The sequence below is a fragment of the Netta rufina genome, assembly GCF_964035555.1.
Source record: "Netta rufina genome assembly, chromosome: 5".
In the NCBI taxonomy this organism is placed as follows: Eukaryota; Metazoa; Chordata; class Aves; order Anseriformes; family Anatidae; genus Netta; species Netta rufina.
This window is the reverse complement of record NC_140128.1, coordinates 2911435-2936724: the sequence shown is the minus strand read 5'-3', so window position 1 is coordinate 2936724 and position 25290 is coordinate 2911435. Positions and strand designations below refer to the sequence as shown.

The 25290-nt window shown below is 44.6% G+C and overlaps 2 protein-coding genes across 2 annotated transcripts; one reads left to right on the top strand and one right to left on the bottom strand.

Moving 5' to 3' along the window:
* Positions 1-12070: 12070 nt before the first annotated feature.
* Positions 12071-15036, top strand: AKIP1 (A-kinase interacting protein 1; the record flags this gene model as incomplete). Its single annotated transcript, XM_084287239.1, has 5 exons — positions 12071-12139; positions 12221-12292; positions 13422-13535; positions 13836-13886; positions 14893-15036. The coding sequence occupies 5 exons, from the start codon at positions 12071-12073 to the stop codon at positions 15034-15036; spliced, it is 450 nt and encodes a 149-aa protein (XP_084143365.1).
* A 3067-nt stretch (positions 15037-18103) lies between these two features.
* Positions 18104-25137, bottom strand: LOC311209726 (uncharacterized protein C11orf16 homolog; the record flags this gene model as incomplete). The annotated part of the gene is made up of 7 exons (XM_084287238.1): positions 18104-18215; positions 18729-18974; positions 19209-19344; positions 20116-20344; positions 21919-22078; positions 22854-23038; positions 25081-25137. 7 exons carry the CDS (start codon positions 25135-25137, stop codon positions 18104-18106), a joined length of 1125 nt encoding a protein of 374 aa, XP_084143364.1.
* Positions 25138-25290: the final 153 nt, after the last annotated feature.

The following is a 25290-nucleotide window of genomic DNA, read 5'->3' as shown; positions in this document are numbered from 1 at the left end:
CATGCAAGCTGAGAACACTTACAAAATTATCTATCCCTTTAGCATCCCATTTTCCCCCAGCTGAGCTAGAAACCGTCATCCACCCTGGCCTCTTGTTTAAACTATCCCCTGCCACCAGCTAACAAGGAAAGGAGAGTTTCTGGAGTAGCGACAAAGCTAGTATGGTACTGAAAGAAACTGTTGGCAAGCACAATAAAGTGTTGTCATGAAAGATCGGCCAACTCGGCTTGTGTGCCAGGCTCTGTGGAAGTGTCCACATGAAAGTGCAAAAGGACCCAAAAAACTGCTAGGGGAGAAAAACCAGCAGCTCACTTTGCCAGCCTGCATCCCCTTCACAACAGAGAGAAGAAGCTTACAGTTATCCTACTGAGCACAAGTAGAAAGCCACTGCAGAAAGCAAAGCACAGCTGAGGACATAAATAAGACTTCTGTCATCTGCTCCTTTTTTTCTTTTATCCACATAGGAAAAAATATGACCCAGGTGTAATCCATTTACACAGTAAAAAAAAAAAAAAAAAAAAAAAAAACATGTATTTTGCAAAAGATGCAGCTAGGTTTGCTGCAGACATTGCTCTAGCAAGTCAAACTGGAGGCATACGTAAAAAAAAAAAAAAAATATGAAAGTTTCTACAGAATTTAAGGGACTGAGAAAGAAGTAACGGTATGTGAGAGGTTATTACAGAGAAAGTGTTATCTAAAACCCAATTTAACCTGAAAATTTTAGAGCACAATAAATGTGCAGAAGAAACCTATACCCTGTTTCCTATTAGGTAGCTGCCAAACAGATTTGTTACACATTTAATATAGCAGTGAAATAAAGTATTCACAGGGCATGTTCAACTATAAAGGTATCCGTACTGTTTTCTTTAAATGAAAGTGTAACCTGATAGAAGCTACAATTACTGGGCAGTGGGAAATACCATGAGAAAAAGCAAAGTCAGAACTGCTGCTGCATCACAGAAATAATATAACAGTGCCCTTGTGCAGTGCTGCTTTACTAGGCCTATAAAACCTATGTGCTTTGAGCCTCTAAAAAGAGTGTCAAGCTGGCAGCTACTGAATTGCCAGGTGCCTTGGAGGGTCCAGAAACTCTGAGGGAATAGTCTTGAATACTCTTTGCTGGGTCATACATCATTGCTATTCCTTCCCTTCAGGGCTTCACCTCATGTTTTGGCAAAGAAGTGTGGCTGCAGCTGCTTCCAACATCAACACCTTTTCTTTGCTTGGCTAAAGGTGTCAGTGCAGAACAAACATGAGGAATTGCCTGCCCAAGTTCAGAGCTCCCTCAGTCAATCACACTCCTCAGGCTCAATCTTCTGCTCCCTGAAACTTTACAGTAAAACTGAGGGCGATTTCAGGCCACCACATCTTTTCCAGGTTAGGAAAGAAATGCAACAAAATGCAAAATATGAGCATTTGGTAAGTTAAGCTGATTTAACATGCAGATCTCAAGAATATGAGGAGAGACATCAGTTATCCCTTCAAACGCCCAGAAATACAGAGATTGCAGGTAATGAAATGACTTAGACAACCTCCTAGCGAGCCAATAACAAAGCAGGTAGGAGGACACAAGAGGTCTGAAAGCTAGTATCTCTTTACCTGGGGTCAGATCTTTCTACGGACATTGTACTTAATAGTAGGTGCTTCTGGAAAAGTAATCAGTCTCTTCTGAGGAAAGATGAACACACCTTTTTATAGGTGATTATTCCCAGAGTGGGTAAAACTCAATGGGATAAGAACATAAAAACACTGACATCACAAAATAAAGCTATTCTCTTTAATAGCTTTTAGGAAATAGGAAAGCAGGTATTTTGGAGTAACATTGTTTTAACAGAGAGGTACTTTTCTGTTTCAGCAGACATATACTGGCATATATACATGGATAAGCAAATATCTTTAATACAAGGAAAACACTGAAACAGTAAGTTGCTGACTTCTGCTTGCAACACTTGATCATGCTCCTAATGTGAAGATTCTGAGTTCCCTCTGAGAAGAGCATGGGGATGGTTTATTGTTAAACAATTAGGCCAAAGCCACACTGAGGATTTTGGTATCTGGTTCAAACTGACTTTAACGGGAAATGAACATCTAATTCTCATGAGTGACTTAGCAAATCTCAGCAGGGTGGAAAAAAAGACAGAGCATTTTTTAATCTATTTCAATCTAGCCCAGTGAAGGCTTTGTAGAGCTGAGAACCCATAATTAAAAATAGGAAATTGTGAAGATGGAAAAGATCTTTGTCCGTCACCCCCCCACACCCCCCACTCCCTCCCCGCTCAAAATAAGTGTTAGGGATAGCTGAAACATCCATGTACTAACTTGCCTATCAAAGCTACCTCTGTTTACACCAGTAAAAAAGGGGTTTATACCTAATTTAGTCAGCATATAGAAAACACTGCTTGGAATATTTGTGAAATTATATGGCTAGGTTATTATCTTCGGAATAACTGATAAATATAATCCACATAAGAAGTAAGCCTGTGCTGCACATTGATGTACATAAGCACATCTTTGCTTCTTCGTAAAGCTTTATATAGATATACTGGGGGGAGGGTGTTTACATCCAGAATCACTGCTGACTTTTAACCAGAAAGAATGGCTATGACTATCTCAAAATATCAAACATAAGAAGATACAGAACAATGCACACTTTTCAAGAAAAAAAAAAAAAGCAACAACAACAACAAAAAAAACTGTTAATATCATATCTCTATATATCATTTCGTCCATTATTATATGCTTACTACATATCTGACATTAAGAAACATGGTATTAAAAGCCTAAACTATCCTGGCTAGTCTCATCACCTAATCAAACAGATCTTGAAATTAAGTAACCTCACTTTCTAGCTGAAATAACATCATTTCAATAATTGAAGGGCAACAGCATTATTGCCATCTCAAAAGCACTGTTCTGGGTACGTACATGTATTTGCAGTTCAAGATCAAAGAAGATAAGATAGCTTGCTGCACCATATACCTCTAATTTTCTTTAAACTGAAAGTAGAGGGAAAAAGGTTTTTTCTGTTTCTATTATTACCCTCCTGAACTTTCTCTTATGTATTGATACTTCCCTCATCTACCAGGGCTATGTGGGGTCTTTCATTCATTAACACTGCTAAGTGCTTTGAGATTTACAAACGAAAGATACACGCATTGTGTTTTTTAAGAGATGCATGCATTGCATATGTGAAATAGAGTATTTCATAATATTTCTGCCATTTTAAATTGTCTGAATATAGCTTCTGTTGTTTTTTTTATTATTATTGTTAATTGCCCTACTCCATAAACCACTAACCCTAATTTGCTTGAGAAGCCCTCAGAAGCCCTCATCCAGTTTTTGGAAGTTATGGAGGTTAGTCCAATTGTTGTGTATTTGGGGGGGAGAACAAAACAAAACAACAACTAAAAACTTATATATGTCAACAAGTCTTGGATCAAAAAGTCTCACACTGACCACTCAACATTTAACATCATGCTTAACCTCCATTAAAAACTTTCTTCCAAAACAGCTGACATGTACTTGCCTTTTATTATTTGGCTAAGAGGAAGGGAAGAAAGAAAAAGAAAACTGAACTCAGAAGCAATTTGAAAAGTAACAGCCAAAAGTACAGTGCCAGGTGAGCAAGAATTAAGTAGACAGTGCCTACATGCTGGGATAGCTCACCTGGTCCAAATCATACTGCTTTGTGTGGTCTCCACCCCAGCTAACCTTCTGACTACATGTTTTTCTGGGCTGGACGCGCAGACACGGTTGCCAACCTGTTCTGCTGCAAAGCATATGGGAAAGGGAAAAGGAAGTTTTGGTCCAAGACAAAGCAGTAACCCAGCCAGGATTGGATTCCTGCTGTTTTATCCATTATCTGTAGGCTCATGAATATGCATGAGCTTCAAAATTCATTACATATTTTAATTTCTCACATGAATGTGTCACTGAACTTAATCATTCTCTTTCCAGAGCATACCTGCAGCTTGGAAGCTCAGATTCACTTCTACAGGGCAAAAGCCTCTATCAACTCCCAAAATTTAAGAATAGGCCAGATGCTTTCTTCCATCATATCACAGTCTACCCACAGTAGTTCTGGGTCAACGCTAGTATGCCAAAAATTAGTCTCGTTAAACTCATACTCTGCATTATTAAACTGTCTGCTAAAAATAATGACAATAGGTTGAAACATTAAGCTTCAAAAGAGAAGCCAGGTTTACCCAGGGCATAAGGTAAATTCTCTTCTTTCTCCCAGGGTGTGCTGTTATGCTAGTTACTAACCTCTCCAGTGTTTCGGCTGGCAGAAATAGCACAATATATGGCGATCCACCCAACTGAAAGATGAGGCCATCACTTCCCCTCAACCATATATCCTGGTCCCCCTGCCAGGGAGCGATCTAATCTCATGGAGGTGGAGGGATGAACAAACAATGTCTTTTTACACTCTGCTGTTATTCTCTCTCTAAAAAGTGCTTGCCACTGAAAATTTCTCTTGCTGTTTCATTCTGAAGACACCATCTTAACTCCACATCCATCAGCTTTATTAGTTTCTCAAACTCAAAGGTAACTGCCTTGTTGGGGACAACTCGATAGCAAACAACGCCAGAGTTAACGCGGAACCATGGTCAGATCTGTTGTAAGATGCAAAGCACGGGCTGACATCTCTCTTGGTTTTCCAGTAAATACAAATCCGAACATCAGAGAAACTGCCCAAGCAGAGGAATATGTCCCCAGCTGACATCTTGCAGCTCAAAAGAGTTGATGTCAGGGAATATCTATGACAAACATGAAATCCCAATGTTCATAGGTGACTGAAGAATCTGTTACCATTTATCCCCTTCATAGATGCTAACAAACCCCAAGTCAAAGTTTGAATGGGATCCACAAGATCTAGATCACACACCCATATACAGCCTGGATGCAGCACAGCTAGAGGGTATGACACATGCAGGTTGTTAAAGCCTATCTGCTAGGTTTTGAGAGGGAGAATCAAGGAAAAAAAAGCAGAAAGAAGAAAATAAACATGCTAAGAAAGCCAAATTAAAAAGGAATGGTGATTATTTTCCTAGGAGATAGCAGGCAAATTTCCCTGAAGCACAAGGTCTTTTGTATAAAATGGCAAGAGTCTGAGGGTCCTCATCTCTCCTGAATTTACCTTTTACAGAGCGTTACCTGTGTTGTACAAGTTACATGGCCACAGGAAAAGCAGGGCAGTCCAGTGAAGATTCATCCCCAGCTCCCTGTGGCGCTAGATGAGAAGATAGCTCTGTCACCTGGCAATGGTATCTCCCTTTGCCTCCCATGCCTAAGGACATTCCCTGGAGAGAAAGAGCAATTCTTCTGCTGGCTGCTCTGCAACTAGAGCAGCAAAAGCCTCAGGAGGTCCTGCTGCCAAGTTGTTGGCAGACACGAGCAACCAAGGGCAGCTAGGGCAGCCCAGTTGCAGTCACAACCTCCCCGTTCAAACAGAGAGCTGTGTTGTGTGAGATCTTAACCTACACTTCTACGAACAGAAGAACAGAAGCTGGAGCAGCTCTCTCCCAGAGCAGAGGGGCAAGTGGGGTAATCCAACCCCTGCAAGTGAAGCAAAAAGGTAATTTCCAAAGAAGTAGTCCAGGCTGTTATGAATAATGAACAAACACCAAAGAATTACTAAGCAGGTGAAGCACACACAGCAGTGAAATGCTCTGTCCCAACAGCGCAACAAAAAGCTGAAATAGTAGCACACCTTGCACTTTCCCACATATAAAATGGGTGGCTCCTCGACAGGTACAGCAAAGAACAAAAGAATCCTCTTTAATTTTTCATTTAATTTCAGGTAGCAGCACAGCGTGGCTGCCCTTGTGGGCCATCATTCATTGAGCATCCCCTATTGCCTGGGCAACAAGGGGTACAGCGACGGCTCTTCCAAGCCACCCACAATAAGCCAGAGCAACCATCTTGTCAGAGCTGTATAGCTGGGCTTTGAGTGAGAGACCAAAGATCAGAGCAGAGCAAATCATGAAAAATACTTACATGTGGAATCACTCCCTGCAAGGAATACTCTTTAAACATTACGAGAGGTGTGGGATGTTTTCTCAGTCCTACAGGAGAAATAGCAATAGATGCTTCCACACCAGCTACAGTGTGGAACTGCTGCCCAATTTGCCACTTAACAGTGGCAGTAGTCAGAGCCTGCCATCACATCACACAGGTGGTTACTGGTAAGCTCTTGCACTCTGCTGATCTGTCGTACCTTCAAAACCATATTCTCAGTTAATGAAGCTCATTTAAACAACACTGCCTAAGGGGATCTTGTGCGCCTAAAGCCAGGATTAAGAAATGAAACACACTGGAAGCCACAATCATTACAATCTTGTAGCATAAATGAGCACTTTCACACGTGCTGAGTCAATAACCTCCATTTTTCGTTAGCGCACTGTGCCCACTCGGAATGCAGCATGACACCAAGCCAAATATATTTCCCTTTCCAGTGACCTCGAGTGAAAAAATTTCCACCAGGACAAAGGACCAAAATCATACAAACTCCTCAATTATTTCATCCTGCCTTGCAGAAACTGTTTGTACTCCCTCAGAGTAGTAACGATGTTGAAAGCAAAAATGTCAAGAGGCAGATCCATCTCCTGACTTGAAGGACTTCTCAGAACAATGGAACGAGTCCGTGTCTGGAACATCTGCTCCTCACTAAAGCAGGGTTGCGAGATCATCCGGGGCAGCTCTCCTAAAGCACTTTGGTCTCTGCACTAATACTTAAAATAGCAGGCCGAGCAGGGCCCTTGGCACAATGCTAGTCAATCAGCATCTGTCCCCTGTGATTGTGACTGGATGTTGCATGAAGACAACTAATTCTTCTTTGAAGGGGGAAAAAAATGCAAACCATTAACTCAGTGTGACGACCCTGTCAGAATGATTAAATGAATAATAGTATTAGAACTTTGCACAATGAGTGTTTTTAATAACATGGGAGTTAGGGAATAATGTTAAATGTTTCAGCTCAAAGACCTAGTTTCCTGTGTTGGCACCAACACTAACAATAAATGTTCATATATCAAGCATTTCTATGGCTTCATTTTAAAGAGAAATCGGGAGACTGATACACCAAGACCAAGCTGACATCCTGTTTCTGTGCGTGTGAACACAGACGGGGTGCATTTCCGACAAAACCTCACTGCACTGTCAGTGTGTCCTTGAGGACATTTGCACAAATTCACTCAAGTCTCAGCCCCGTTGCTGTGGCTGACAGGCCTTCAGCAGGACTAAATGGCTCAAACGAACACATCTTCAAAAAAATGCTGAAAGGTGGCATTAAAACGAACACCTCTTATCCTATTTTCCTCAACCCCAACGCATCCCCACGGTCAGAAGCTTACAGCAGAGCACATGGACAGCACTGTCCCTGTGAAGCAGCATCCATCTCCCCGAACAGCTCCAACTGAGTACATGCTCCAGAGGGAAAGCAAAGTTAGGTTACTCTACATATGTAATTCAACTAATGCAATCTCCTTCAAAGCTCAGTTGGCTACGGATACAACGTTATTGACCTCAAGTGATGAGCAAGAACTCAGACTGTAATTCTTTGCAACCCAGTCACCTCCATCTATAGTCACAAGCTTTCTGCAACTAAATTATCATTTCAAACTTCAAACCCAAACTGAAAGGCATATCGGAGCCAAGAGGGTGGTTTGGCCATAAGGCGTTAACTTACCAGTTGATCCCTACCTCTACAGCTTGTGGTAACATGGACTCCAGAAAGTTTAATTGATAATGCAGAGCAAAACTCAGAGGCTCAGTCCCTAGCAATTAAAAAACTTCTAATGAAGTGACAGCTGTTCAACACGTAAATGAAGGAAAAGAGGGCTTAAATCTGATTCTCCACGAGCAAACATCACCATTGTTCAAATCTAACCTTATTTGAGCCCGCCTAAAAAGCGAGGACTGGGGAAATGGCAACCATGGAGGGAGGAAGATCTTCGCTGCAGCCGCTCCCTGTTGGGGCAGAGTTCAACAGCAGCCCAGGAGACAAGGACTGACGGAGTCTGTGCTGCCCCTTTGGGGCAGTCCTGTCTGCTCTTCCATGACATTTTGAGTTTGATGTATCTCACCAGCATAAAACATTTCCGTGTGGGGAAAAAAATAAAATAAAAAAAAATACACGACAAGATTTTGCAGTCAGATTAGGGGTAAGAGCGAGAAATACTAACTCTCAAGCTGAGATGCATATACCCAAAAAATACATCCGAAACCCTTCCCAGAAGCGGGAATTTCAGGTCTTGTAGGGTGTGACTCTCCAAGGCCTGCTACAGCCACTTATAACCTCACCAAAGTTCAATGTGACTATGAGTGTTTACAAGCAGAAGGCCTAGGCCAAATTGAGAATGTAAATATTTGGATTCAGTTCCCCAAACTTGCCTCTATCCACACTGCCAACTAAATCCCAACTGCAGACCAAAAAATGCGAAAAGCAGCAGTTGCATGTGCTTTACAGCATGGAGACAAAACTAACACACATGGCATTCAGCATTAAAAAAAAAAGTAGACTAGTATAGCAGTACAGTAGAATAGTAGTAATTCATAATCTAAACTGAACTAATGTTAAACAAGAAATCAACAAAGTTTGGACCAAAACTTGATTTGACTCAGCTATCATTTGATACATTTTGAAGTCTGATCGGTCCAGATTTTGGTTCTCTGCCCTGCAAGATATTTCATTAACCATTATATTAGGTCACTCACAACACACCATGGACGACATGGCGGGTCCAGCACACAGTGGTAGCTTTGACCACGTTCTCTTAAACCATTATACTTCTATTTTCCGGTCAGAGGAGCTGAGGAAAACCTTCAGTGAATCTGAAGTAATTTATTTAGCAACCTCAGTCCCACACTCAGAATTGAATTAGGATCCCAAGCTGGTTGGGGTTCTCAAGCAGCCACAGACTTCTTTCGCCCCAATTCTTTTAGCTATAGGTGAGGATGGCAGCCAGGGATGCGTTCAGGAGAGCTGTGCCAGACACAAATCCCGAGGGGTACATGCTGCTCCCAGCTGCCAGTTCCTAGCCCTTCTCAGAAAGCACTAAATGCTTTTCAGTCCCACATCTCCTCTGCAGACATGGGTTGGGAAGAATCAGAAAGCTAAGCATCTCCCCAAGACCAGGATTTTTTATTTATTTTTTGCATGTGTGAGGTAAGGATTCATGCCTCCTCACTCCCACTACTGTAAACTCACAAGAAGCCCATCCTCTCTCTCTTCAGCTAAGTGGGAAAAGTACAGATCTGGTTCTCTAACTTTATTCAGCTGTGGGAAACTTGGTTTTGCTCTCCAGTTAAAAGCAGGCTCTCCGGCGCACTTAGCAGTGACCTCTCCACAAGGGGCTAGTATCATTTCTTTAAATGCCCCTACACTAAAAATAGTCCTGCTTCCTAAACATGAATGTTTAGCAGTTCCAGGCATTCTGAGATCCTGCATACCACTATTTTTTTTATTATTTTTTTATTTTTTTTTAAACTGGCCACATTTATTTAACCAGCAATTAAAAAAAGGAGGCCCAGCCGCCCCAGTGATTCTTCCCAGAGGGTCTTAGATGTTTATGAAACACAATGAAAACAATAAAGTGGATAAAATCGTGCTATTCCATCAAGTCCTTGGCAAGGCTTCCCAACCAAGAATGAATTGCCATGGTACATTACAGTCAACCGATTACACAATGGTTTGCAGGGTCACCAATAATAAGGGGTCACGCGCTCCTTTAGATGCTACAGTATATGTTAAAAGTCAGCTGCCTAAAGGGAAACTGCAAGGGTTTCTGGCAGCCACAGCACAAAAACGCAGGATCAGAAAGGACAGGAGGTGCCTCTCCTTCCCAGCACTAGGAGAGGCAGTGACTGTGCCGAGCAAGCTGGCTGGGGAAGTTCATCACCCCGAGGAGAGCAGAAGGACGCCAAGCCAAGCAGGATTCCCCTATTTCTGCATACGAGGCGCAGGTGGGAGTTTGCCAGTCTCGCAGGGAGGCCCAGCACCACCCATACTATCACCCCTACCCCAAGGAGCTTCACCACCCGCTCCTCCACACGCCAGGGGGAAACCAGGTCCACTGCAGAAGGAAGATGACAGTTCCCCATCAGTCTGGTCACTCTCAGGAGTGCATAGACTGACACTAGTCCTAAAAGGCACTTGGCTACTTGCTTAGGTATCTTGCTAAAGTAATCATAACTGCTTAAATGTGTTGGTTTTGCTTGTAACAACCGATCTTAGAGCCGGAGGAAAACAAATGCCCAAAGGCATACATCTTTTTCTCACCTTTCAGACTGGTAACAGATTTCTATTTTGCCACCTGCATAACCCAGTCACGAAAATTAATGTGAAATTTTGACATTCCTGAACACGCACAATTTTCTCAAATCTGATCTTAAATGTAAGACACTTACATCTCCTTTTGCTTTGTTAGCTTATCCATGCACCGTATGGACTTTTTTCACCTACTGAACGTACATCAATCACAAATCATCAAAACATCATCCAGTCCTAAAGGATGGTTAACCTCACCCCAACCCACCCTACTCCGCACGAGCAGAAATCAGACGGCAACAACTTCATCCCTTGTTTCCCAAAAGTTTTGGTCATTCCAGGTGGCCTTCGCTGGATTGTGCAGCGTCTGGCTGAAGTTAAAGACGTTAAAGACACTGAATGAAATGAGAAGAAAGACCCATTGCCCCAAACCAGTGCTACAGTGAAACGAGAGGGTAACAAGCGTTACTATCAACCTACTCCACGCTACGCGTCCCGCTCCAGTGTTAAGATCCAGAATACAGCTGAGTGCTAGGGCTGGGGTAAATCTGCGGGAGGAGGCTCTGTCGTGCAGCCGCTGCTCTTTGGGAAAGCAAACGCCGGGTACCCAGCCAGGAGCCGTCCTTGCGCTTTTCCCACCAAGCGACCTGCTGGAGCAGCTCCCCGGGGATCCCGAAACCTCGCACTGGAGCCCGGGCGGCTTCTCCTGCTCCCTGCAGCCTGCGAGCAGAGCCTGCAGCGGGCACGGCGATGGAAGAAAAGCTCCGCAAAGCCCCGCGGCTGCTCTTCTGCCTCCAGACCGGAGCCCTGCACGCCGGGGGCCGTCTCCCCAGCCCGGTCCCAGCACCGCGGTGCCCCCCCCCACCCCGGCTCCCCCCGGCTCTTACCAGGCGCGCAGCGGGGCGGCGGCTCGGAGAGGGCTGGGGGAGGAGGAGGAGGAGGAGGAGGAGGAGGAGGAGGAGGAGGAGGAGGAGGAGGAGGGAAGGGAGCGAGATGGGGATGGAGGGGGGAGAGAGGGAGAGAAGTATGCGCGGGCAGGAAGTGGGGACGGCCGGATTAATGGGAAGCAGGCAGCCAACAAAGAGACCTGCTCCCACAGCACAGCGCAGCCCCGGGCGGCCGAGGGGAGGAGGAGGAGGAGGAGGAGGAGGAGGATAAAGCCGGGGAAGGAGGGAAGCAAGGAAGGAAGGAGGGAGAGAGGGAGGGAAGGAAGAGCGAGCAGCGAGCTTCCTGCGCCCAGCCCGGCGCCCAGGGCGGCTGCTGCCCCTGCAAAACAGGAGGAATGCATCGAAACCTTGATGTTTCGGTGAAGTTTGCGAAGCGGGCGCTGCGCAGGCAAACACCGAGCGGCGACGGCAGCGGCAGCGCGAGAAGGGGACGGGCGGCACGCGGGGTGCACAGCCGGGTGGTTTGGAGGTCTCCTCCAACCCTAGTTGTCTGTGATTGTCTGATTCTCTCTGGTTCTCCCTAATTTTGCACTCCTTGAGCAAAAGGCGAGCTCGCTTTCATTGCTTTGACTGAATCAGAACCAAAACGGCGCTCGGGCAGACACCTCCCTGCACGGCGATGCTTGCCCGCACCCTGCGCAGCGCGCTCAGCCCCAGAGGGCGCTGCCACAGCCACGAAACCACTCGGACACGCCAACAGCGCCTTTACCAAATTTCACCTTTATTCCCCATTTACCACGCCCCCCCCCCCCCCCCCCCCTCCAAGCTGCGGGCGTGGCCGCGGCGCCCCCTAGCGGCGGCGGGCGGAGGGGGGCGCGCGGCGCAGGCGCGCACTGTGACGGCGGCGGCGGGGATGGACGGGGCGCGCGCGGCGCGGACGGCGGGAATGGCGCGCGCCGTGCTGGAGCGGGCGCGGCGGCGGCGGGAAGAGGAGGAGCAGCAGCGGGAGCAGCAGCAGCGGGAGCAGCAGCGGGCGCGGGAGCAGCGGGCGCTGCACCGCCAGCACCCGGCGCGCCTCGGCGCGGCCTTCGCGTCCCTGGGCGGGCTCCTGCAGCGCGCGGCGGCCGAGTGCGAGGTGCGGGGGGCGCGGGGGGCGGCCGGGGCTGCGGCGCGCAAGGCAAAGCGCGGCGTTTTGGGAGTTGGTTTCCTCCGGTCGAAGTCATTTGCTGAGCGCTGCGGGGACTGCAGGTGGCGGCAGAGCCGTATGCAAGTGCTGGACTCACGGCAGGGAAGGGAGATGCAAATTGCCTTTAGTCCGGAGCCCAACAGGAGTGCTCTGCTACTGCTGCGCTTCCCAAAGCTGCTCTGCTACAGGTCGCCAGCCCTGGCAGCACTTAAGCTCCTGCCCCAGCTCTGTTTTCTGTATTAACACGTCCTCTGCTTTTACAGTGCTGTTTCTGCACGCACCCTGCAAAAGCTCTTGCCTCGCATCTACAGCCTATTAAAGACCCATAAACTACAGCTTCTTCCACCTGCTTTGCTTGAAGGGCCCGGTCAGGTAGATGTTTCCAGAGCATTCCTTTTTTTTCAGGACAAAAAAAGCAATTAATATTGCTGCAGCCTTTAAAAGAAGCACGTCATTCAGTGAACACAGCTCTCACCTGAGAGGAGAATCTGACTGCAGCTCATTTGCCTTGTAAGCAGAGAGCCCAAACAAGGAGCATTTCGAGGCTAAGCAGTCCTTAACCCCTCTATTTGCTAGCACAAAGGCAAGAAAATGAGAGCCTTGTGCGGCCTTTAAATAGAAAGAGTGATCTAATTGCAATAATAACCAACTACAGTCCTTGCCCTCAGAGCATTCTGATTCGTGGCTCCCAGTCAGACAACTGTTTGAAAACAAGTGCTGCTCTGAACAGAGAAAAACATAAAGCACACTTCTGTGCTCAGTGTTTTCCTGCGTGCTGTATAGCAATACCAACTCCAGATTGGGCTGTTATCATGAGTTCGGCTCTGAGATGACAGAGTCCCAACACGCTGTGTAGGGAGACGAGTGTCTGAAAACAGAGCTGACAGCTCTGCACCAGAAGGCAGACGTCCTTTAGACATCTGGGTCCTATTTTCATCCTCACGTGAGATTAAGGCAGCTGATTAATACAGAACATCAGTAAATGTGCAGTTCCACCTTTAATTGCAAATGTGGAGTAGTTGTCAGCATGGCTGTGATGCTTCTCCATGTAACATTCTCTGTTCCAATTGCTGTCCAGGAGTACTACAGATGCGTGCCGGCCTGGAGATGCAACGAGCATGAAGTCAAACACATCTGCAGGTACCACAGCAGACAAGCAGGGAAAGAAGGGTTCAAGTCCTCTAAAGAAGAGGTAAGTGGGAATCTGCTTTAATTAAAGGTTATTCCTGCCCTCACCCTGGGAGGACTGTAGTCCATCCAGCATCTGTGACACTCGCTCACGTGAATTGATGTGGTTTGACATCATGGGCACATGAAACCGTGGACTGACCTGAGTCTTCGGCTGGGCAGGGCGGGAGGGCAGAGTACATTCTCGTGGCAACAATCATTTCAGTCATTTTGTGGAGAGGAAACCTTAACAGACCCCTCTCTCAGGGGCTAAATTTGCATTCTGTGAAGTTACCATTAGAAAGCAGCATCTTTTTCTTTCCAGAAAAATGCATCCACAGTAGAATCCAGTCAAGCTACAACTTGCCCTCAGCGCGTAAGTTTACAGAATACTTTGTTTTTTAATTGAGATACAGCATTTCCCTAGCATTTTGCATTGAGCTGGTTAAAACTTACAGTCAGGTGTGGAGATCTTATGATGGCACAGATTAATCAGCAATACGGTCATAATCGTAATGCACGTATAGATGGGCAAAAGAATGGACAGAGCCTTACACAATTAATTATAAACCAGATCATGACGTTCTGGCACATAACTGGTTAAATCTGTTTAATATTTTGGACTGATACAAAACGTCAGAACATTGTGAATAATCTTAGGCTGTTGTGGTTTGCATCAGCAGCAATAATCCAGCAGTCCTCCACTCTCACCTCATTTGTGCTCCCGACACATTCCCAACGCTGAAAAAAGGCAAGCAACACATGCGTGCAGCAGTTGCTTCGCCAGTTATGCTTGGCCCTGATACAGTCTTTCTGAAGACTCCTGTTCGCCCAGGAGAAGAAACCCTGATTTTTCAAAGCCAAACACCTCACCAAATCAATTTTGGGAACTTCTAAGCCACAAAAGATGAGAAACACGGAAATCTATACCACAGCACAAATTGATGAGAGTATCCTGGTGTATAGATGACTTCCACGTTTATGTTCAAAATTGTTTAGGTTGACAGCTTTCAGTTTTCTGAGGGAGAAAGTATAGCATGTTGATTATTTCACAGAATCACAGAATTGCCTAGATTGGAAGAGACCTCAAGATCATTGAGTCCAACCTCTGACCTAACACTAACAAGTCCTCCACTAAACCATATCGCTAATTTTCAATTTCCATTGATTTAATCAATAGATTAAATACCTTGACATTCACTAATTTTTGTGTTAATAGAAACATTTTGCAGTTTGGTCTGTGTACTGCTTGTGTACTTTGAAAAAACTTAATGTTTATGTAGCAGATTAAGTATTTTCACCCAAATTCAAAATTTATATTTTTATGGGAAATTCAAGATATCTAATGACATTTGTTTATTCTCCGCTCCCCACCCCTACAGACCAGGAAAGCTTCCAAAGACATCTACATTGAAGTTTCTCCTGGCACCTATTCTATCACAGCAACCTCCGAGGACATGGTGAAACAAACCCACGTGGTGGACATCAGTGCAGGACAAAGTATTGATTTAACTTTTGTTCTATGACGTTTGCTGGCGATCATGGGAATAAAATACTAGGGTTTTTTTAAAGCATGTAATGAACTATGCATTACTTGTTCATGTTAGCACTTTAATAGTATCCTCTTCTTGGGGACTATATTTTTATGGCCTGTATATCTGTTTTCTACTTAATGCGGCTATATACAGCATACTTTGTACGCTGATTTTATAAATATTTGTGCATTGTTTGCCTTAATTCCAATTATGTGACTGTGTAATTCCAGGCTCCTCCATTTTAAACAATTAAAGATACAATCAGTGGAATAAATACACGCTTTAGTCTTTGTGGTGACAGTTTATATTACTCTCAGACAGGAAGTCCATGTCACATTCATGGCCACGAAGAGCAGGATCCCTGTGGTGTGAATATAGATGTACGTACTAGCTTCTGTGGGCTGGCTCTGATTTTACAGCTGCTGCACCTCTGGCTCAAAATGCATCTCATCTGTGTACTTATTATTCTGATAAAGAAATAAAATGCCAATTAAATTAACTATCTAGGACCCCAGCTAAGGAAGGTGCTTGAATATGTCAGATGCTTTCACCGGCAGAAGCTACTGACTTCAAATCCCGTCTCTTCGCTGGCTCTTACCTAGGCTAAATACCGCTGCCTTTTTCAGTAGAAGGTATGATAACATGGACTGTCTCCTAGTTCCTGCAGGGGAAAAGTACTGCTGAGCGCCTGCATGTTGCAGTTCATTTCCAAATTCATATTCTTTAAACATGAACAATCCCACTAACGCAACTCACTGGGTGACCTCCGACAGATCAGATTCCAGAGTTAGAATTAGTAGCATGATCTGTATAGATCTGTTATCTTTCTGTAGCTGATGGTTTACACTGTTTCAGTTGTAAACTAGTTTCAGTTAATCTTGGAGGAGAATATCAAGTTCTGTGGCTTAAATGCCAAATCTCTGAGAATCTTGCTGTCTCTATCTTCATATCCTTTACTTTCTCTTCTGCTTTAATCCTGAAAAAAATATTGTTGGCTGTCAGCTTGTGTCGTTTCTCTATTCCTTCTGGCTTCCTACAAAGAGAATTTGCTATGCTGAATTCTTCTGGCTATCTCCAGAGGACTGTAGATAAATTGGAGGTTTAACAGACTCTTGCTTTGCATCTATTCAGGCTTTTAGTGCTAATAGTAGTTTACCTGATCTCTCCAGAACTGTAAAGATTTCACATCCAAATAATTAGGGACTTAATATAATACAAGCCTAACCCTAAAGAATGAGAATGCTGAAATTCCATGTAGGTAGAAATAATTTTTCAGTTATTAAAATAATAGTTATCCATATTCTATAGAGCAAGTGCTTAAATCAAAACTTTTATTTGCTCAATAAATGTAACACTGCTATAGTGTAAGCAGTTTACCTGAAATTTCAGCTCTTGAACTTCATCAGCTGTACATTTATTTACTGGATGCTGATTTATCACGTCTCTCTCTGCTTTGTTGTAAGCGAGCTCTTTGCTGTTTTTTTCTCTGTCCTCTTCTGTATCGTTGAGCTTGTCCCCCCCTGTGCAAGTTGTTTTGTGTTTATCATCACTCTGTCTTCTTTCTCACTCTTTTATATCTTTGTTTTCCTGACGCCACAAAACCTTCCTCCTGGAAGACAGAAAACAAATCCCTTGGTAGTCTATTTTTTAAAAAATAAGCAGCATCAGTGTGCCTGTAACTTCGGCTTTCCTGGCTCTAAGATAGATATACCTCTGCCTCATGTAGCTTGTAGAAATGGTATCATTTCTGTAATAGCACAAACTTCACTGTTGAAATACAAAAGTGTTACAGTAAGACCAAAGGGTTTTCAGGAGCTGTTAAGCTTTGACTAAACTTTGCTCCTTTGGAAGTTAGAGGAGTTTGGTTTTTTTTTTTGACTACAGAGGGAGGGCATTAGCCCAGCAGACAGCATCTCTTGGAAGCCTAGTCTCCAGCTTCACTTGTTTGTTGCAACTTCCTTTTGATGCAGTAAGACAAAATTCTGCTTCAGCTATCTCAAGGAGTAGCAATGCAACTTCTAGCAACGTAACGTATCTTAAAAAACAGTAAAGGCTATTTTACAGGAATAAAAGTATGCCATCATACTCTGTATTACCAAGTTGTGTCCACTATTGTGATTCATGCTGCTGGTTTTGAGCTAGAATGAAGCCACTCTGGTTTCTTTCTGGTTTTACCAAAGGGCAAAGCATGTCACTACTGCACAAATATGACATCTGACTACCACAGAGCATGTCTGTCTGGAGTTCTCTACTGGCATTAAAATTCCAAATTCCTAGGAAATTAATTACAAAAGTGTATAATGTGTGTATATTATGATTGTTTAAATAATAAAATATGAAAAATGCAGTTAAGTAGTAGGCTTCCACTAAAAATTACTGCATAAAACATTGAGAAAACAAAGTACATCCCAGTGTATTCTCTGCTCACTAAGACATGTCATTAACAGATTGATCTCCTCCTAATCATGCCACTTTATTATGTTTAAATTACAGTAGCATTTTATTTAAGTACATTTTTAAGTCCTTAAGTATTTTTATTAAGTACATAAGTATTTTTTTTTATTTTTTTTGAGTACATTTTATTTCTGATTATTTGTACCAATGGTGCTCATGTGCAGAGCAGTGTTTCTGTTCATCCTGCCGTTTCTTCACCTTCGCCTTCTTCCTGAAAGCTTTTTTATTCCTCTTCTCTGCCTGCTTTGTTTGTTATTCATGTTCTAACTGATTTTTTTTCTAAGTTTTTCTAAAGCAGGAGGGGACCACTGTAGAAAGAAACCAAGCCTAAAAAAAAAAGACTGTTGGTCCTTTGTCCCTTTGTCTTAGTTGTGATACAGTTTGCTCATTCTGTATCCACTACCTTTACAGTAGTAACTGGCCGTTTAAACTGCCTGCTTGTGAGGAAGTTACTTGCGAAGACTGTTTAAAATACTGATTTTTATCTTTCTGAGACAGAGATCATGAGTAACAGAATTTGACTAGAAGAGCCCAGCACTCTTCCGGATTGAATCCAGGAGTTATTGTACACAAGCTATCTTTTCTTGTGCTTTCACACTGAAGGTCAGAACTGTCCATTTTCAGGGACACTCCCATCAGCTGGGGCAACACGGAACATGTCCACAACAGAGATGGCTTTGGATTCCAGCTTGCCCTTTGTACATGTGCTGCTGCAGCTGGGGGGAGTAATATTGTATCTTAGCCTCATGAACAGTGAAACCAGAACTAAAGCTCTGAACATTCATTCAAGAAGAGAGGGAAACATACTTTACTAAACCTGAAAGAATTCTTTCAGGTGATTATTCTGCACAGATTAGCTGTGCAGGTTAAGGAACATATTAGCATCAAAAAAAGTCATAGGAAAATGCTGGGGAAGAAACTCAACGAGAGGTATCTGTGCTTCCACATGAGATTCAGTGTTCTGGTAGTTTTCCATTAGACAAGTTACCAAAAGAAGAGCTAACGTGCAAGAGGAGGGAGAAGAAACGTTGCAAAGGAGGGAATTTTGGATCAGAGGCTGATATGCAAAACGTATGATCCTTATTATCAACCACAGGCTAAGTGACTGCCCATACGAAGGGGGCACAGAGCACACTGGTTATTTCCCTCCTGCTGCTTCTTCCCTTTAAGGGTGTTAAAAAGTACCTGCATTGCTGGGTTGGGACTTGCATTGGCTCCTTTTCCAGTACTTCCACTTGGGTCCTGCAGCTTCTTCTAACCTGGGCTTCTGATGATGGCTGGAGTCTGTGTTAACAACACTGTTCACAACATCACTCTTAGCAGGGAATGACTCCAGATCACGCTCTGAATCAGAAGGGGAAGAAGCTGCCACAGCTGCTGATTCTCCTTGTTTCACACCTTCCAGTTCTAAACCACGTGGAAAGGATTTGCTGCTGGGCTCCACCTCGTCAGGTTTTCTCTGAAAGACCAGGGACCTGGGTGGAAGAGGCCACCAGGCATCAGAACAGGGACGGCAGCAGCAGATGCACCTGACACAGGCTGATGAACAGCACGTACAACCACAATGATAGGGGAAAAGTGGCCAGCAGGGTGGGCAGAGCAAGCTGTGCTTAGCAAAACCATGTACAGCACAAACAGAAATCAGGGCCGTTTTAGGACTGCAGGAAAAAACACAAGAACTAGTGTCAGGACTTGCTCTGGGCCTTAACCTGCTGGTGAAGGGCATGTGGATCATCTCCACGATTCTCCCACACAGGCTAGGAGGGATCCACAGAGCTACACCTAGAGGGAGTTTCACTGTCTTGTCATTCCAGAACTGGACCGTAATTTCTTCATCTTCTGAGGCTGTTGAGAGAAAAGGCAAGCAGCCGTAAGCAGCTGTTCTGCCTAGGGTGCACACACACAGCTCAGGCTTTGCAGCTTTATGCATGCTTTCTCCTCATGCCAGTGGCAGGACCAGCTATCGCCCCTTACTGTGACAACTCATCATAACTTTGTGGCATGTAGAGTGGGCAGCTGGGGGCACCGTCAGCATGGCAAGGGGCCTGACTGCATCTTTCCTTCCAGTTTTCCATCAAATGAGCACTTAAATGTTGGCTGAGTTACCTTTGTTGTTGCTGCCAAAGATAGCAGTAACACACTGAGGACATTTTACCAGGATTTTGAGAAGTCAGCAGAGCCTGTCAGGCATGGGAGAATGACCGAGCTGTTGAAATGCCATGCTTGGGTGGTAAGATCACCCTCAGGATGTACCATTCAGCACAGGCATGAGCACTCTAGCACAGATGGATGCTTCCTGAGAGTTACCACATTTAGATCTCTCAGGAAAATGCCATTGTCCTTCACACAACAGACACAGCCTTGTCTGAGCATACAGGAAATAACCCATCAGTGGATACGGAAGGTGACATTTTTATGGGTCACAACCTCCTTAGGGTCAGACCGGCGAGGTTACATACAGATCCCAGCAGCTCCATCACCTCCTGGAAGCCAAAACCAGTGCTAAACTACAGCGTGCCCTCAGTTCTCTGTCAGTACCACCACAACAGAGTTTATCCCAACAGTCTCGCCTGTGTTCCCAAGCAGCAAGCAAGATAAGGGCAGAATCTTTCTTACCTCGTACGGGGTCCCTTGTCTCAATGCCCGTGAGGACAGTTCCTGGGCCATACCTCCCCATATCTGGTTCCCAAGGCGCCAGCACTTTGTCTCCAGGGAGTAAGGAGTGCTTCATACCATTTGTGTACTCCAGGATGTCATCCTTCACTGTTTTTTGCAGGCAGACTGGATGCCTTCCTTGTGACCGAAATGGCTCAGCAAACTCTACCAGGAACACTCCTCTTTCATTCTGTTAGCAGGAACAAAACAGTTCCTCTGAAACACACACTGAGGTGCGTCAGGTCACACAACCTGCGTCAGCAGCCTTCCTGTGGCTAGGTCGGAGCACCAAGCAAGCCTGAACTTGGGCACGGTTTTAATTCTGAATTTAGACAGACACAGAAAGGGCCAGGAGGCTCACTAGAAAGCAGGCTGAGGGAAGCACATGTACAGATTCACTGCAGCTAGGACCTGTATCCCATCCCTGCCAAAAACCCTATAGAGGCAGAACACAACTGGATTTCACAAACCACACTCTGCACACACCGGGGCCAGTGAAGCTGCTCAGACCTGTTCCTCATGCACGCCCAAGTCCTTCCTCGTTATGTACATTAACTCACTGCTTCTTTGGGAAGTTGTTGGAAATTTTGATTTTCTTGTCAGCTGAGGCCGGTCAAGACACTTCCCATCAACAACGAAACGAGGCACTTCCTTGTTCTTGAGAAAGAACAGACATTTCTCTGTTACGTTTGAAATGCTTTCACCAGCATTTCTGAAAAGACACCGTGCCACTGGTCCGTAGCTGGCTCACGCTGCAAGTGTGTACATAACACACCAACACTTCTCCTGCGCTGTTGATGGTTCTGTGTCTATACACAACAGTGGCCGGTACGTTGTGCACAACAACACTGCCAGCATCCCCATCTGGCTCACTGCCCAGCGCCAGCAGAGAGGGAGGCCTGCTCCTGCAGGGTGCACGGCGAGGCAGCCACCACCACGATGCGAGGGGGCTGGGGTGCTTGCAAGTTAGCTCCTAAAGAGATAAAAAAAACAACCTTCCCAGAAAGAAAACACTGTTTGGAATAAACCTTGGGTTTAAAGGCAAAGATCTTTTAACTGAGCTCAGCAGGTAGGAAGGGGAACAGCACCACATCCAACCCCTACAGTACCCTTGGCATTACAGCAACACGATGAGCTCCCTGCAGGGAGCACAACTCACCTGGTGAAGGCACATGAGATCTTTACGAGGTCTGAAAAAGCAACATCTCTGGGACCTCTTTTAGACACACAGCAGCCTCCCTGGTGCAAGCAGCTGCTTGTCTGTGTACAAAAGTGGGTGGGCACCCATCTTCTGTACAAGATGGTGATCCCTAGCCCAAGTCTGATCACTTTTAGAAACAGGCTTGGTAAAGGATGCTGAGTAGCACGAGGATCTGATCACCATCAATATTACTGATGTCTGAGGCAATAATGCATGCAAAATGCTCAGCCAGCATACCACGAAAGCAGCAGATGAGGACGGCCTGGAATCGTGCATATTAGGAGCTTTAGGAATCAGCATAATCATGAGCATAAGCCGATCTTGTGATTTGCTCTCTAATTCACGCAGCGGCTGAGATGGAATGAAATGGCTACCCAAAACTCAGGTGGTGTGCAAAGATTGGTCCCTGCCACACACAGAGGGGCGTGCTGCAGTCACACTGACTTCACCCAACTCGTCAGCAGATGACCCAGCTGCTTCCTGCAGGTGAACAGATTTGACTCTGACAACACACACCCAATTACACATACCCACATGGCTGCAGCACCGCAGCTGTCACTCACCTCTATCTCCTCTTTCACTGTACCACGATAATAAAATCCATCACGTTCCCTTCTCACCAGAACAGGGACGTTCCTGTCTAAGCCCCCTGATCTCCCTGATACGCTCAGCGTCCTCCACACCGGGCCAGGGGATGGGAGGCAGTGGTTAATCCACTGGCACCTTGAATAAAAGAAAAATGGGCCAGCAGTAAGAGAAAACAGCTACTGTAGGTCAGGAAAAAGAAATCTTGTAAGAACGGGATCACTGCACCTCATTTTATAACACTCCCACAGGTCCAATAGTGTGGAAGGAAACAGAAAACTTGCCTGTGCTGGGAAAAACCCTCACTCTTGGAAAAAAAAAAAAAAAAAAGTGCTTGACCTACCCAATTCTCTTTGATTTGGGATCTAGAAATACGCTGGAATCCTATGCCAGAATAACCTCCACTAGCAGCTTTGCTGTTTGCACAGCAAGTCAATACAACTCTTAAGATCAGGCAAGAGAAAGGATACATCTCCAGTGTAGAACACAGTTCAGATGTACTCAACAGCACTGTAGCTGATGGTTTGTCCTGGGGCGTTCAAGAAACAACAGAAAAAGCAGAAAAGTAATTCTGCTGGTTGATGTCAGATTGAAGTTCAAAGCAGGAAAAATAATTCCCTGTCACAAAGCATTGGATCCATTTCACAGAAGATGACTGCTAGTGCAAAATGCTTTTATTTACCCAAATAAAAGTCTGTTTCTTTGATAGCAGTTTTACTCCAGGCTTTGCTTTCCAAAATCTCCCAGAGTAGCAAATCATTTCAGTTAATACCATCTAGAGACTGCCAGCACAAGGGAGGGGAAAACACAAATGACGTTGAAGTTGCTGATTTATTAACCTGACACATTCCAACGTGCTTAAAGATCACAACAAAAGAACAAACCATAGACTGAAACAAGAACGTAATTTTACCTCTGGGGGGCAGGGGGCTTGGTGACCCAGGTAGGATGTGCTGCAAAAGAGCTCCTACAGCAGGGGCTGACAGGAGGGATGACACTGAAGCACGGGAATTTGTCCAGAGCTGGCATCCCACTGCAATATCTGTGATCCATGGGCTGGAACCCTTCTGGATGAGCCACTGGTGGAAAAGCAGCTACCTGCAAGACTAAATCATGATCTGTTGGTAGCCGAGAAGAGACAATATATTTGCATTTTCCAACCCCAAGCAAACACTTACTGGCGTGCGCTAAGTACTCAGTAACTCTTATGAATTATTACCACCAAAAAAAAAAAAAAAAAAAAAAGGAATGAATTCAAATATCTGGTCTGGTACTTGATCAGATGAACCCTTATTACTGATCTCCGTGACATTTAGTCACTCAACAAATCCCTACCCAATAAAAGGGGCACAAACATCCAGGGGAACTAGAAACGCTGTGAAAATCGCAAGGAAAACAATGCCCTCACCCACCTCCAGCTTTTGTTCCCCTCTGTCATTTGGCTGTTTGCTTACACCTACACCCTCCTTTAAAGCTTCCTTGTGCACAGAGGCAGCCAGCCCTTCCCTGCTGCACAAGCTAAAACAGAACCTGCAGCTGAAGCTCACGTAGTCAAGCAGACATGACAGCTTTTGAATGTAATGCTAGAATACAGTTGCCTGTTACTTGTTTTATTTATAGTGATGTATGAAGAGGAAATATTTTGATCTTTCAGCTGTCCTGTCATGTTTTATAACAGTAGGATTATGGCTTGCCATGAGAAAGAATGAGATGCTGAGATTTGACAAGTGATAACTATTCAGAGGCTGTCACAGTAAGATACATGACGTGCTGCTCTCTCTGATAATCTGAGATTTATTAGACAAGGTTCGTTTTTGCTTTTTTTTTTTTTTTTTTTTGGCTTAGAAACTTTCAGCATGCTGAGGGTAAAATCTGCAATGGAAAGTCAGGGATATGTAAACTTCGAGTGGCTAATTTCCCTTATAAAACACAGTTCAGGCTTTCATGTTAGGCACTTAGAAAAATATTTGAATGTTATTGAGAGAGATACAAACACAGAATGCTTTTTGGGAGTTTCTGCAAACTCTTATTATGCATCATTTCAAAACCCGCACAAAGTCAATTAACTGCTGCAAAACGTGTCTCTATGAAAGCAAATCTACACATTATACTCACATATTTCACTCACGACTACACAAACTTCCCTACTCTAAGCCAAAGCCAACTGGAGTCAGTAACATTTTCCAAAGAAAAACAAATACCACTTCTACGCTAAGGCCCATTGTAACGCTTCTCAGAGCTGTCACTGCTGAGGAGAACCAGGTCCCCAATTTATGTACAAAACAGGGCTCTGACAAAGGCAATTGTGTTGTGATCTGTGAGATCCCCTGGACAGTTCCAGGAACTTGAACCCGGCAGCGTTTCAAACTTACCAGCTACTGATAACACAACCGTGTCAATTTGAATTTAGTCCCGATGCACAAACCTTGCCCTTTTCCCTGCTCGATGCAAGAAACATTTGCTGCCAGCGTTTTCCAGTTGCTAAGAAGGTTGCCAGCACCGTTACCACCAGGAACTGACGTGCTGACCTGACCAGCTAAAAACAGCTGCAACCCAGCTACAGAGCTAACCATTTGTCTGCCACTTACTTGCTCAACTTCGTACTCCTAAACGCAGTTCTGCTGATCTAGATACCGCGATGAAAGACTGCAGGGGCAGAGAAGGGATTATAAAAGGGCAAAGTGTCCTCCAGTCCTTTTGTGTACCATTATATGGCCAAAAAGTATCACATCATACAAAGCTACAGGTCAGATTCAGAGAAACCACCACAGGATATGACAAATATACTGGTTTGAAATGAGGATGGAAGGGCTGAAATTGAGACAAACTGAGATCAAATCACTTTAAAAACCTTTCCTTTTCACAGTTAAGGGGAAGAATTTGTGAATTCTCCCCATTTCCTGCAAAGCACATACCAAAAAATGCCAAAGTATGATGCAGAAATCTTCCTGCTCATCTCCACTGTGATCCCTAACCTTTGTTTTCTCCTTAAGAAACATTAACACCTTGTGCATTTCCCACCGTGCTCCACAGAGACATAATTAATTGCATTTAGTAGGCATTTTTCAATTCGCTGCTATTAAAACATGAGAACAGAGGAGATGACTGCAATTAAGGGCAAGGATACTGACAGCACTTACCAAATCTGTAGCCCTTTTCTCTATGTTCTGCTGAACCCACAGATGAACTGCTCTCATGCTGCCAGCTGAATTGTTAGTATCAATACAACTGACTGATGTACAGCAAATGTTAACAACGCTTTGCTAATTACAAGATAATCACCATCTTCACATAAATCTGTTCTGGACCAATTAGTTGAAACCACCAAATAATACAGAGAAAGAGACCAC